Consider the following 15,326-nt stretch of genomic DNA (forward strand, 5'->3'; position numbering starts at 1 on the left):
CTGAGCCGGCTCAGGTGCCCTGAAGAGAACTTTTGAAGGGAAATAGGGCAGAGAGGCAAAGGAGAAAGGGATTGGAAGAATCGTTTTACTGATGATTTAGGGCAGGTTTTTTTTTTTTTTTTTTAATAAGTTAAGGCAGCACAGTGGTAGTGCATTTGTTAAAAACAAAGCATTATCATAGAAATTAGTTGGTAGTAACAGCATTCTATAAAAGTTGATCAAAGTTTTCTGACCATTTAAAAAGTACTTCTAGTGACAGGCTCAACTGATAGAAATAATTTACATTTTAATAGAAATTTACTCTTACAAAGATGTACTCATACAAGGAAAATTAGCTTATACAACCCTTTTTATGCTACCTAGGTAGTCTAAAATATCAATTTTATTTATTCACCGATTGAAAAAATAATTTATATCTTGGAGATTGAAGCAGGTTAAGTAACCTGAAAGCTGCAAATGAGGGTGGGGGGGCGGAATATGGGAAATTTGTTTAAAATCTTTTAGGCAAAAAAAATCTAGATAGTATCGTTCTCTTTAGAAGCTCAATGATTTATATGCTGTATCTTGAAGCAACTAAAGGACATGGTGAACATTTTTCATATGGCAGAGTATTTCACATGTTGCTTTAAGGGACAAATTAGTGACGTTTGGGACTTGACAATAACTTTGTGGGAAAAACTAGGGCATTTGTAATGAGAAAAGTGTAGTTTTTCCATGTATAAAAAAAGGATGTACAGTAAAATTTAACAGCATCCTGTATACCTAGAAGGGCTTCTGTGGCAATTGTGTCCATATAGATCTCTTTTATCCTCAAAACTGTCTAGTTTGAAATGAGTACAGTCAGTATTCTTAGGCAATGGTTGGAATATATTAACATTTCTGTTTATGAATTCTCCATTCTTCTCCCACTGAAATCCTTAGCTGGAATTTAACAGCTAAGTTTCTATAGTTTCCTCTTTTTCTTTCAACACATTATGAAAGACTAGATATCCAGAAGTAGAAAATTTAGGTCTGATTGTTATCATTGATAAGGATTTAGAATATTCAGTTTCTAATTAGGAAAAGACCTGAGAGATCATCTTCATTTCACCATGCTTTTGTGAAGGAAGAATTTGAGGCATAGGAAAGTTAAGTGTTCAAGTCTCAGGGGAATCTGACTGTCAATATTGTGTATTTCCACTGGTTTCTGCTGTACTTAATATTACCATATCTGTGCTAGCTGCATGTAACCAGGTAGAGAATTACCACATTAAGAATGACTTACTGCCTGTTGAAAGAGTTTCTGTAACTGAGCAAGCCAGATGTAGGGAGAAATATCATGTTATATGACGGAAGAGAGAGGGAAGGAAAGCTCCTAGCCATGGGCATTAAGTCTGTGATTATAAGAAATATTCTGGACCCAGAGTCAAAGGGCCTGAGATTCAGTTCTGACAACTCTATTTATTAACCGTGTGACTTTGAGCAAAGTCCTAAACTTAAGTTTCTTCATGTATTGAAGAGGAATAATGATTGTTGCCATACTTACTTCACTGGTTGGTGGTGAGAATCCAGGTTCTTGTGGAGTCAAGAACAAATTTACTAGTGGTTATGACTACTGTGGTATTGTAGGCAATATTGCAAACCCTAGCAATAAAGAGACAATGAAAACTTTTAAAAGTTTTATGAAATTATGGAAAGCCAAAAATTAAAAAATAAAATTCAGCAGGAAATCTGATTGTGTCATTGATAAGTACTTACAATACTAGGTTTTTTACTTGGAAAAAGTACCTGAGTCTTCAAGAAGAATTTTGTCTCCTTTATCCTCAAGGAGATTACAACTAGTTGGAGCTACAATCCTTTAAGAAAAAAGCCTTATGTTATATTAGTGGAAGTGGTTGTTAAAATAACAATTTAGCAAGCTGTTAATCTATACTAGACTGAAAATGGGAAAGATATGTAATTAGTTCATCAAAAAGGAAAAGGAAGATTATTTGCTTAAGAAGGATGGTGGAGATTTTTTTTGTCATTGTTTTTATTATAAGCCAGTCCTTTCATGCTGTATCTTTCCTGCCCTTCTACTAGAGATAAAGACCCATTACTAATCTTTCAGTCAATAGGAGATTGAATAACCTTGATTCATTTGAGGACCACACATTTCATTTTTACCTCTAAAGAGCTGTTTGCCTTCACTTGAGATTTTGGGTCTTACTTTTAAGACAATTACATTTCTAGCAATCTACATGGATTTTACTAGTTCCAATATTGAAGCAAATGATGACCATCTAGTGATAGGGTTTCTGATTGAAGCAAATGATGACCATCTAGTGATAGGGTTTCTGATAGGGTTTCCCATTTACCTTTTATAATCATGTTATAATAGGTTTATACATTTATCACAATGGTATTTTGTGGTTTCTAAGATGGACATTTCGGTTCATATTTCAACATACTTGAAATTGGCAAGCATCTTTAAATTGATAGCTTCATACATTCTCTGTTGGATTGGTGGTGGGTTTTTTTAAATTTTTAAATATTTTATTTATTTATTTATGAGAAGCACAGAGAGAGTGAGAGAGGCAGAGACACAGGCAGAGGGAGAAGCAGGCTCCATGCAGGGAGCCCGATGTGGGACTCGATCCCAGATCTCCAGGATCACGCCCTGGGCCGAAGGCAGACACCAAACTGCTGAGCCACCTGGGTTGCCCTTGGTGGTGGTTTTGATATGATTATTATTGTTATTACATGGATAGCATCAATGCTTTAATTGAGTTTAAGTGTATTTTAGGTACTATCATAATTCCCAGATCCTCGATTTGGCCTTAGATACAGAGTCATGGAAGCAGAGCAATAGAAAAAAGTGAAAAACACAGAGAAAAAAATACAAGAAATCTTAAATGATAGGAAAACATTGTTTCATGGTTTGGTTGGCAGTTTTTCCCTTTCTTATATAAACAATAAAGGAATATCATATAATGATAGAGTTTTGGATTCACTGAAGCATACTATATTATTTTAGCTTGAATAATTTACATGGGATGACTTATGACCTAGTGGAAATTTTAAGAATGTGTATTCATGGAAAGTGATTGTCATTTCAAAACTCATACTTTTAGTTATAGACAGTGCTAAAGGTTACTTTAAAAAAAATCATGGCTCTTACTCAAATATCAAATGGATAAGTATCAAAGATTTTATTTAGCTCCTTAATTGAGGGAACCAGTATGATATTACAGCTTGTTCACGGAGAATTAGAAGAGCACATAGATACAGGCAATTAGGGATGTTGAAATGAATGTACAACAGATACAAAGTTGGTCAATATGCATAGGGCAATGATTTTGTAGATTATGATCACCACGGATTTTTTTTTCTCCAATGTGAGAATTTATTTGCATTTCAATGGAAAAGAATCATTTATATTATTTCGTGTTTTACACCTTGCAGGGTTGTAAAGTAGCTGAAAGACAATAAAAGACTTAAGCACTAAAAAAAAAAAATTAAAAAAACGTAAGCACTGCGGCACCTGGATGGGCCAGTGGTTGAGCATCTGCCTTTGGCTCAGGTCGTGATCCCTAGGGTCCTGGGATCAAGTCCTACACCTGCCTCTCCCTCTGCCTAAGTCTCTGCCTCTCTGTCTCTTATGAATAAATAAATAAAATATTAAAAAAAAGCTTGACTTATAGAACCAGATAACCTAGAAGGGTATACTAGTCAGGATACCCACTAATAAATATTAATATAATATGTAGCATTTTCAATAAATATGTATTTATATCATATATTGATAGTATTATGACAAAAATGTCATATATATTTTTTTAGACTATTTCACAGTTTTTCACATTGTTTCCTGACAAATCTTAGAGTTTAGAAGGTTTCCCAGCAGGCCTTTTACTGAACTTGAACTTGTTAGGGAGGATTATATTCACACTATGCTAGAAAGATTATTGTTTTCTAATGGCCTTTTCCTTTACCACTCATTACTCTATATTTTAGCTGTATTTCAAGGTATTAATGATTTGGAATTTCTCATTTGTATCTTTGATTTGGAAGATCAAATTTAGCCCAGATTTTATTTTTGAGTGGAGAAAAAATTATTTAAAAACCTTTTAAAATCAAGAATCTTTTCTTAAAAAAATTTATTTATTTATTTATGATAGTCACACAGAGAGAGAGAGAAAGAGAGAGAGGCAGGGACACAGGCAGAGGGAGAAGCAGGCTCCATGCACCGGGAGCCCGACGTGGGATTCGATCCCAGTTCTCCAGGATCACGCCCCGGGCCAAAGGCAGGCGCCAAACCGCTGCGCCACCCAGGGATCCCTAAAATCAAGAATCTACTAATACTTTTTGATCACCTACCTTGTAATGGCCCAGTTAATTAAAATAATTACATTTGTCTCAAGAATGAATTCTTAGTAAGAAGGCTGTGCAAATTAAAAAAGAATTCTAGCAACACTTTTTAGCAATGTTCTTTTGAAATGTTATGAACAACAACAGATATTTGCAATGAGCTTGTCTATATTTGAAAAAGAGTCTTTGTGTTTAATGCCTTTTATATTTTAGTGAGCTGAGAATGAAATGTTTTTCACTACTTTATGTGATTAATCTTAAATATGGAAAAATAGAAAATTAAATGTCTTTGGAGGGCAGAATCAAAATTATTATAACAAAATACATATTACTTCAAAATTGAGAGTAAATTAAAATTAATTTTCTTACTGTTTTTGACCCACTAATTTAGGAAACAAATATTCTCATTTTCTGGTAGCTGTATGACTGACAAATTGTCACTAGAGAATTATTTGATTCAAATCAAAAGTGTTTCAATTTATTGTAAAACTGGCTCACATTGGTTTGAGGATGTGTTGAATGTATGAAATGTATGAATGCATGAAGTTCTTATTGAGCATCCAGTTATACTTATTTAACTATTATTCTATTTATCACATTATTATTATTATATATTATTGTGTTATTATATTAATACACATTTTTGAGACCTAATCTTTTACATGTAAAATTTTGGCATTTAATTTGGGCTGAACTTCCCAAACCGTAGGGAGATACTCATTGATTCATTAATTTATTCAGCAGGTATTTATTGAATGCTTTCTATATACTACTTATGAATGCATCTTATTTTAGGGAGCTTTTCCTTTTTACAATTAAAAGAACAGGAATGATTGAGTTTATGAAATAGTCATATTTCAGTTAGCTTGAGACATTGATTATAGGTAGGAGGTAGCTAATCACCTAATACCTGCACTACTCAAAACCACCCTGGTGGCAGCCATCTTCCCCCCACCCCCCACCCCAGTCTCTTTTCCTTATCCCTCACTGACTCAAGAGCAGGTAGTCAAGCCCTGGAGTTGTTCCATATTCACGATAAAGTGAGCTATTCATTTCATTCTTTTCTATAGTAGCATTTACCTTTACATGTATCAGATTAAAGTAAAGCTACAGTTTACTGTGAATATTTTTATACTAATACATGTTACAGCATTTACTTATATATGTTTAATAGATTCGCAAATGTGTATGTGAATCTATTACCAATGACTTTTTTTTGGTTTTAAACAACATCTGAAATCAAAGTGTTGGCAATGTTGGTTTCTTCACAGGCTTCTCTCCCTGCCTTGTAGATGACTGTCTTCTCTTTGTATCTTCACATGATCTCTCCTCTGGCTGTGCACATGACTCCTTCCAACTTTCCTCTTAAGAGGATAACAGTCATTTGAGATGAGGGCCCACCCCAATGACCTAATCTTAATTACCTCTTCTTCTGCTAATGGGCCTTTATGGAAGTTTTTTTTTTTATGGAAGTTTTTGAGGGACATTGGTGTTGGTCAAGGGAAAGTCAGAGGAGTAGGTCTACTGTAAGGGTTGGGAGAAGGCATAATGGATAAGGTACGTAGAAATGAATGGAGGTAGTAAATTTATGGGAGAGGTAGTCAGAGCAGGAGACTCTGAAGACACTGCCCAAGGAGGGAAAAGAAACAAGCTAAACTCTTACATGTTTGGTTTTTTGTGGCCATAAAATGAAGAACACAAGTACTTGTTAGGGTTTTAATGAAAGCTGAATTGTGCTGATATCACTTTCCATTCTTGTGGCAACAAATTCTTACCCATGACCATGACATTAGGGTGAGAAAAATCACATGTAAATTAAGTACTTAAAATTGGAGCAACTGTTTAGTTGTGGCACCTCAGATGGGGAATTTGGTACAGGTAGAACCCTAGGCAAAATAAGAATTTGTTGGGTTAGTATGTTTTTGAGTACCTACTATGTGTCAGGTACTGTTCTAGGTAGCTGGGATAGGTCAGTGAACAAAATGATATAGATGCCTGCCCATGTGGAGATTACTTTTTTTCTAGTGACAAGAGATTATTTAAAATATTATATATAATAAATGTCAAATTATATGGCATATTAAAATATAAGTTTAGAAAAGGTTGGTCTCAAGGGGATCCAGGAGCGTTGGAGGAGATGATGGCAGGACATAAATGGAATAATATGTTGGCTTTGAGTTCAAGAGAGGTAGCAACTTGATACTCAGATTTCCTTTTCTTTCCTAGAACTCCAGAGGATGGGGGGTTGGGCCTGCCCGAGAGAGATTAGTGGCAGAGGAACAGGAAGTCAGCTGTTGGGTATTTTTCAACATGGTAATAAATTCACTAATGATAATAATAAAAGATAAGCCTCTGATGCTCATTTGTCCTTTCTTTGAGCAAGAGAAAATAAAATGTTAAAGAAAAAGGGGCAGGAAATTGTCAGAATTTAAAAACTAGTAGTCTATTGAAAATGAATCTCATTTAGGAAAGATTTTGATAGTATTTGGGTCACATGCTTTATAGGAATTTTATGACAGTTTTGTGTAACAGGTTTATTGAGGGAATTCTAAGTTTCATCTACTTTCAAAAGACCAGTATAAACGATGTTTCTTTAAGAAAACTGCCTATCTTCACGGCTTGTTAAAATAATTGTTTGCTTCTGGCTTTTAATTTCAACTGAGTCCAAGCTCATTCTACCTGCCACACAAGAGGCCCATATGTCAAGCATGAGATTGAGCTCCTTTTATGTTAGAAAGAGTGGGGGAAGGAGGGGGCTGGGTCAAAAGGTGACCAACATCTGTTGACATCAGAGAAGGTTGTGTAACTTCTTTTTCCTTGGTCAGTTGATCTTTGTGTGTAAGAATCTGGTCACGTCATTCCTGTAAATATCGAAGATAGCATAGTCATGTATGTATGCACTCCCTTATCTGAGGCAGAATTCTGATAAAAAGCAGTTTTTGCAAATCTTTGCTTGTAGCATGTCTAAGCAGAAGTTTCTAGCCATAGATCACAGCAGCAAGGGAAATAGAGGCATTATGGACTCAGACGTGCTAAGTTTCACCCTGTAACAGCCTTACTGAATGTGATGCATATATATAGTCATGGAAGATTATACGAAATTATTGTTGATAAGAACCTTACAGTAAGACTCAGAATTAAACTATAAACCTGCATCTTGATTAATATAGAAATGTTACTAGGAAAAGATAAGTCTAAACTATTCCACGTATCACTGAGTATCTCCTAAAGGTATCTCTCTCCCTCAGCCCCACTGCCCATTAGTGCCCAGAATTGTTTTAAGTCTGTATGTAGAGACACCATTAGTTTTATATTCTCTGTGACCTATATATTTTCTCTTATCTTCTGCTTAAGCCTTCCTTTTAAGCAAGTCTTTATTGATTTTCTTCTTATGCTACTAGTGATATGTCCAGAGAAAATTTAGGATTTCTTTATTGACAAAGTAGAATTTAGGCATTTTGTTTTGATAATATAGCATTTCAGTCACTGATTATGCACTATTAATTATTTGTGGCCTTTATGTGATTGGTCTATTTCATAGGATTTCTTCCTTTAATTCTAAATCAGTTTGCCTTGCTTTTTCTTTTCTTTCCTACTTTGCTTGTTCTTGCTCCTCCTTTTTCTTCAGTTAATCCTATTTTCCAACCTTTACCCTTTCAGCAATGCACAAAAAGGATCCTCTAATTTGAGCTCTGAAACATCTGAAAATGCTCAGAATGTCTTGGAGAACGTGCTTGAATTCCCATTCTCTATTCATAGTTTCAAGTTTCATTACTCTCAGTCTTCAGCTTTGTGCTTCTTTGTCATTCACCATGACCTTGTATGTATTTGCTCCTTTGAAGGCTAAAGCAGCTTATACTAATGTATGTATTGCATGTATCTATTCTTTTTTTCTTTTTTTCCCCATCCTTCTTCTAAGAAGGAGGTGGGTGAATTTGTTAGGAAGGAGAGAGAGGGTATGGTTTGCTCACTTGGGGAGATACTCCTATCTTCAGCAGGGAGTGCCAACAGTGGCAAAATACACGAGGAGTTGTACTTTTATTTTTGATGCAGGCTTTTCCATCTCAGAACGATACACTGTAGTATGCTTAGGGATCTGTGAGAGCACAATTGTTTTCCTATAAAGCAGGAGAGAAGAGGGTAGTTGGGAGAAGGGAAATGGAAAAGGAGGTCCTATGTGAGAGGAGCTTTATCACATAGATTGGTTTTAGCAAAGAGTTTATATGGAATTTGAGGTTCTGGGAATTGATTCCCTTGAAAATATTGTGTGTCTAACCACCTTTTAGAAAGGTCTTCACGTCATTATAGGAGTAGACATACTGCAGGTAGAAGACCAAGTAGATTGTACTATGTAGTTTCTGTCCTTGATTATTACTCGTACTCTCTTGCTTGTGTTAGAAATAAATGTACATTATCATCAGGGTTAAGTGTGACTTATTTTCTGAGGGTCAGAAGTGTATAGATATCATCTGTGGTGCTGGGTTTGATTTTAAGCACTTGACAAAGATGTTGCCGTGGAAATGATGATGAAGGAAAGAGAGAGAGATGGAGAAGAAAGAAAAAGGAAGTTAAAAATAATTTTCTAAAATTCAACACTATTCAATGATACTAGAAAAGTGCCATAGACTATTTTAATCACTTTACAAATGATCTATCTTTATTTAGTCATATTTAGATCCTAAGAAGCAGGTTACTATTATTATTCTCACTTTACAGGTGAGGAAACTATGGTGCAGAGAGGTTAAGTAACTTGCCTAAGCTTCTGAGTGGTGAAGCCAGAATTTGAACCAAGTAGTATTGCTTTAGAACCTCAACCACTATACTGTCTTCCTGCTGTGCATATGTATATATGTATCATATGACTGCATATGTGGGTATGTGTACATGTACATATTTGCCTGTGCATTAGCTGAGCCAGAATATAAATATGGGGTATACAACAGATAAATGAATAAGATTATTTTAAATTATGACAAAGGGTATTATAATTAATGGAGGAAAAACAAACAAATTTGAGTTTGATAATGGGGGAATATAGAAAATAGTAACAACCTTATTTCTCCCAAGTGATAAAGAAACTTGAGTTTTTTATAAAAATGCTGTGTTTAACAAAATTAAGGCTGTATATTTAATGTTGTGTGTTATTTTTAGAGAAGTCATTTAGAAGCCTAAACATTTTTTTTACCTTTTGAAATTTGATGCTGTCAAGATGCACACCCAATATTTTTTTAAGGTCCAATTTTTGCACATATAATGTCATTTAAAAATTTCCTCCCTTTATAAAAGGGATGGAAAATCAAACTATTCCCTTTTTAATTCACCACTTCTTTCTGTTGTGGCTGTATAGAAAGAAGTGACAATGCATTAAGTGTTAGAATATTTACAATAACTCCTACATTTAAAAGTAAAAAAGGAAATGAGTAGCAGCTGCATGTATTTGAATTAAATATTTTGAGATTTTGAGTTTTTTGAGATTTTTTAATAATTTCAGCCTTTTCAATGTTAAATCAGAACATTTGAAAAAAAAGGATTCTGAAGTCCCTCTTAGAGATTTTGAGGAGAGTTTGATCTGTAGCAGCCTGGACTGAGAAGGAATGTAAAACAGTACACGAATATGTCATCATACTCAGAAGTGTACAGAGGATGATTGATAAATATTGGAGCACTGTACCTTGCTGTACCAAGTCACTTCAAGTTTACCGTGTTTCTTGGGACTGTTTTTAAATCAGAGACCATGATTGTGTCCTCTGCTTCCTTGACCAGCCTACTCAAGTGTCCTCCTCTGCCGACAGGTCTAACACTCTGAATGTATTGAAGGTAGTATGTTACTTTGGTAGATTTGTAAAATAATTTATTCTATTTTATTTGAAAAATGGGTTATTTTATGGGGCATAAGTATAAATAATAGAGGGATTCTTGTCTAATTGATTGTGTGGTCTTGAGTGAATCATCCTTTCTCACTTTTATTTTCTCATCTTTAAAATGAAGAGGATTGAAGGAAGTAATCTTTAAGCCTCCTTCTTAAAAAAATCAATGCTATTATGTGTATATATTTTTACTAACTGATTTTTTGTTGGAGGTTCTGTAAAGGAGAAAGTGAAGTGAAAAATCCTCTGTATTTCCAAAGCAAATGTGAAATTGAGACATTTTAGATGATAGTGTGAGGCCTCTGTTCCACTTTGATACTGTTTCTGTCAACATAGAGACTTTTGTTCTTTTGTACTTAAATGGTAATTATAAGTAGGTCCAAGCCAGCTCCATTTAACTTTTCAATTCCCAGGACTTGCTTGGGCACAGCAGTTAACTATATGGGGGAATTGAATGTTAAAACACTTATCCTCCTATGATGTACAAAGGATCTACTGGCATACAATTTTAGAAAATTCTGTTAGTATTTATATTCAGCCTTGTAGTATTCTGAGCTTTATTAGCTGCATCGAGTCCTAGTTTATTCGTGCCAGACTTTTTTGTTGGTACTTGGCAATCGTTTGAGGTAGCTACACATACATATTGCAGCGAACACCTGTGCCTCCTCATTAGCACAGGCCATTACTGAAGGTTAGAGATGTACTTTGTTGCCACCCTTAATCTGAAGGCTGGTTTCAGAGTTATTTTGTTCAATATCCTGGCATTGATGAAAGTTTATATTGGGAGCAGAGGGTCATTAAGAGGGTAAAATTCAGTATTGAGAAGGTCTAGAAAATCAGTCAACTGCAAATGATGAAGTTCTCAAATATATGTCCCTAAAGCTACTTCCAGTGATTGAAGCTTGTTTTGAGAAGGCAAAAGACTGAAATAGTTTTGACTGTAAGTTCCTGTGGATAAAATGCACTATAGCTACCTTCAGACCAATTTCTAGTACATGGTTGGTGGCTCCCCAAAAGGAATCCCTACTCTGCAGTAAACATCTATATATCTTTGGGCATTTTTATGATAAAAAACTCAGACCACATTACCTGCAGAGCTCTCATGCATTTTCTTCCTGTCTTCCTTATTTTATAGTTAGATGTGTATTTGTCTTTTTCTTACATCACATGCAGACACAGATGTTCCCTCCCTAGGTCAAGTCTGGGAGTGTGGTTTTGAGGAGGTGTGAGGACTCTTGAGGTAGAGAGGGTGCCTCAGATGGGGACCTTGGAGTTTTAAAACAAGAATTGGAAGAGACCACTGGGAAGCACCATTTCTGAAAAGCAGAGATGAAGATATTAGCTGTGGAATAAGTTGCTAGAATAGCTACATAAGGAGTCTTACTTCCAAAGGAAGCAGTTCCGGAAGAGGATTATATACTGGGATGCAGAACAGCATGGTTTGAGATTAGTCTGCCCTAGGTCTAGCCATAGAAGGGCCAATTCTAACTGCTGAGCCCCACCTTGATTTGACATTGTGTCCATGATTCTTCATTGTCAAATAATGTCTTCCTATGAGTGTGAAGCTCCTCTGGGGGGCAAGTAGTGTTTTCCTAGTTCTTATTGTCTTGATGCCTACCATATAGTAGACAAAAATTTGTTTAATTCATATTTGCCAAGTGGGGATTAGGGGTTATAACTTCCATTTTATGTGGGTGTGTGGGGTCTGGATGTGGGCATGAGAAGGTTATTGAGTAGCTGATAGTCATACTGGTCAGCATTTGTCTTGTAGAAAGAAGAATGACCAATCCAATGATTCTTTTCACATTGACCTTTGTATGCTTTCTTTTGGCTATCAGCTTCATCTGGATTGTAAACAATAACCCAGAAGAGAAAGGTTTTATATTCCATTATCATTTCTTGCAGCCACACAGTTTTGTGTGAATAGGACAATCTCAAGTAAAAAAGAGATTGCTTATTTTGAATTGGATTTCCCAGGAAATAGTTCTTAGCCTTAACTTTGATTACAAGTAGAGCTTTCGTTTCCTGTAGGATTGTCAGACATTATTATAAAAAGAACTATGTTTGGAAACAGTATGGGATACCTGAATGTAATAATTTAAACTCTGAAGCCCCTATAATGAAACAGAAATGGCACTCTATTAGAAAGAATAGTTCTATAATTTTTAATGTTTAGGATCTCTTTCTATGCTTAATATTCTATGAATTATATTATGGTATATATGTAATGTAATAGTATTCTTTGAAACCATTAGAAAGTTATTTTAAAAATAATGTTATGTACCTAGTGCTAAACAACTGAGTAATTTTGGGTTGAAAAATACTTTAAAAAATTTGCTATGATCATAACTCATACTGATTGGCCTTTAATAAGTAACTCTGATGGACTGGTTTCTGCCTCAGGAATAGTTTGCTTTTATAAACTTCATAGAATAACAACAGATTCATACATGCTTATGTGAAATAATGCTAAAGAAAATGTAGGAATTGAAAAATTAGAGGAACAGCTTTTCCTGACATGCAGGTTGAGAGTGAGATTACCATCACCATGGAAGACCTGGTACTGTTAAGATCATTGGTATTTTATGACATGTATGGTAATTATTCATAGACAGACTTGTCATATTCATTTGTATAGGTTGCACATTGCATAACTGTAGTGAGATACTATTCATGTATGAAGAACCTACATGTCTATATGTGACGACTCTTGGGCTTATTAATGAGATAGAAAACACTCCTTTACTATGGGAGCCTACTTGCTAGAGGGCCAGATAGATAATACATAAATAAAAGGCATATATATCAGTTTAAAATAAGTGCTATATAAGTAATTAAAACAGTGTGCTGTGGTAGTAATTTGATGGCAAGATTAAATTAGGTGGTCACGGGCAGCCCCGATGACCCAGCGGTTTGGCGCCACCTTTAGCCCGGGGTATGATCCTGGAGACCCGGGATCGAGTCCCACGTCAGGTTCCCTGCAGTGAGCCTGCTTCTTCCTTTGCCTGTGTCTCTGCCTCTCTCTCTCTCTCTCTCTCTGTGTCTGTCATGAATAAATAAATAAATAGAATCTTAAAAAAAAATTAGGTGGTCATGAAGAAATACTGAAATGAAAAGAAATGGTAATTTGAAAGTAAAATCTTTGCTAAGTGACACCATTAAATTTATTCTGTATTCATATCTTTTGAGAGTGTCGTTTTTATACTTTTGTTACTGAGGGTACTAAGTCTGACACAGTTCTTTGCTCTCTGGATTTTTTTCAAACTCTTATAGCAATGAGTTTTTTTTTTTTTAAAGATCTATTTTGTCTGATTTTCATAAAAAAACAAGTGTAGTTTTGTATAATGATCTAATGTTAAATTCTATGAGTTTAACTCAGTGGCAGGATTCCACATAATAAAACAGTTTTTAAAAAATTGAGTGACTTTATTTGGATTTTTACATAATGAGAAAAATTCTTTAAGTATTCAGTGATTATATATAACTAAGTATGAGGAGAAAAGATTTGGAAGATAACTCAGACCTATCATAGTTAAAGATGTTTATTTAATTTAACTTTTCTAGTTTCTTTAAGAAATACCATGAGGAATGATTTTGCTTTTGTGTTATTACAACATTTGGTTAAAACTGTTCCCTTTTTGGGGGATAATGCCGTTCCTTTCAGCCTATTTGTGTGTGTGTGTGTGTGTGTGTGTGTGTATATTAAAAAAAACATTTCCACATCATAATGTGGGTTTTATGTCCATCATTTTTAATGGCTTCAAAATGGAAGATCAAGTTGGTATGCTACAATTTCTATAATCATTCTATTTTAATAATTTTTAGTTAATTCTGGAATTTTACTGTTATCAATAATTTTGTATTAAATATTTCGTGGCTTACAGCTTTTTTCCTTAATATTGGAATATTAAGAAGATTGTCCACATGTGAATTTCTAAGTACTAATTTCTTTGTTGCCCAAAAAGCATAAACATTTTAAAAAAGAAATTAGGGAAGGGGCACCTGGGTGGCTCAGTTGGTTGATTGTACCACTCTTGGTCATGATCTCAGGGTTGTGAGATGGAGCCCAGTGTTAGGCTCCCTGCTGGGCGCGGAATCTGTTTAAGATTCTCTCCTTTCCTTTCCTCTCCCTCCTCTACAAACAAACAAACAAACAAACAAACAAACAAAAAAAACGAACAAAAAAAGGAATTTAGAGAGGTTTTGGTTTTATGGTAATTCAAATTATGATTAGGCATTATAGGAAAGTTTTAACTGGGAAAAAACAAGCAAAGAGAAATCGGAAGAGAAACTATAATTCTATGGCTTTTCTATAAAATTTAACACTAGAGGTTTAGATAGAGTTTTGGTAAAATCTGATGCAGGCAACTCTTAGTAAGTTGGATAATCAAAGCTTGGAATTACTTATATTTATCAAAAAACAATTTTAAGATTTAACTGATCTAATTTATCTTCTCATATCTTAATTTCTGTCTCTGGAATCCTCTGAAAACTTTGGTCTAACAATATAAAAGATAAATGCAAATGGTTCTTTAGCTAATCTTCAACTCTGGCAAATTGTTTCTCTTGTCTTCAATTTTTACCACATTTTTATGGATCTTCCACTCTCTTATATGTTCTGCTACATTTTATGGACTTACCCACACAAAGATAATACTTAAGAAATTAAAGAAATGAAGAATAAATAGACTGGAAAGAACATTTGTAATTTTGTATCCTGCACATTAGTTTTTGTCAGCCTATTATGGGTAGATGTCAGGGTACCATGAGCTCTTCTGACAAAGGTTTGCAGATGAATAAAATTTATAATAAATATTATGTATGAGAAGACTGAGACCCACTGAGCAAAATGACTTGTTCATGAGTGCACAATTTTCTGTTCCATTGGCCAGTAAAATCTTAAGAAAGTCCAAAATGCATGAGTGATGAATATTATCTGACCAAGGATTGCATTTCTTTTCTGGTTTATCTAGGTTTTGTTTTCTAACAGAAGCTCTATAAATCCTGGCTGTATCCCATGGAAGTGCTGCATGTATAATAACCACTACTGAGATGGAGCCCATTTGTTCTCAAGATAAAAAAGGACATAGCATATTTAAATTTAATAGTGTCTATTGTCTGTTTATTTCC

At 34.6% G+C, this 15,326-nt stretch overlaps 1 protein-coding gene across 9 annotated transcripts in view; it reads left to right on the forward strand.

The window, feature by feature from the left end:
- IMMP2L (inner mitochondrial membrane peptidase subunit 2) overlaps positions 1 to 15,326 on the forward strand; it is an 847,197-nt gene that overhangs the window by 91,714 nt on the left and 740,157 nt on the right. Inside the window, exon 5 of one of the 9 annotated variants that reach the window (XM_072783448.1) lies at positions 15,170 to 15,301. The exons of the other annotated variants lie outside the window; for them this stretch is intronic. Coding sequence (XP_072639549.1) covers positions 15,170 to 15,197 — 28 coding nt within the window. The 3' untranslated portion in view covers positions 15,198 to 15,301. Of the gene's footprint in view, positions 1 to 15,169; positions 15,302 to 15,326 lie in introns of those variants that run through there. 9 annotated transcript variants of the gene reach the window in all.

The sequence above is a fragment of the Canis lupus genome, chromosome 18 (genome assembly GCF_048164855.1).
Source record: "Canis lupus baileyi chromosome 18, mCanLup2.hap1, whole genome shotgun sequence".
Taxonomy (NCBI): Eukaryota; Metazoa; Chordata; class Mammalia; order Carnivora; family Canidae; genus Canis; species Canis lupus.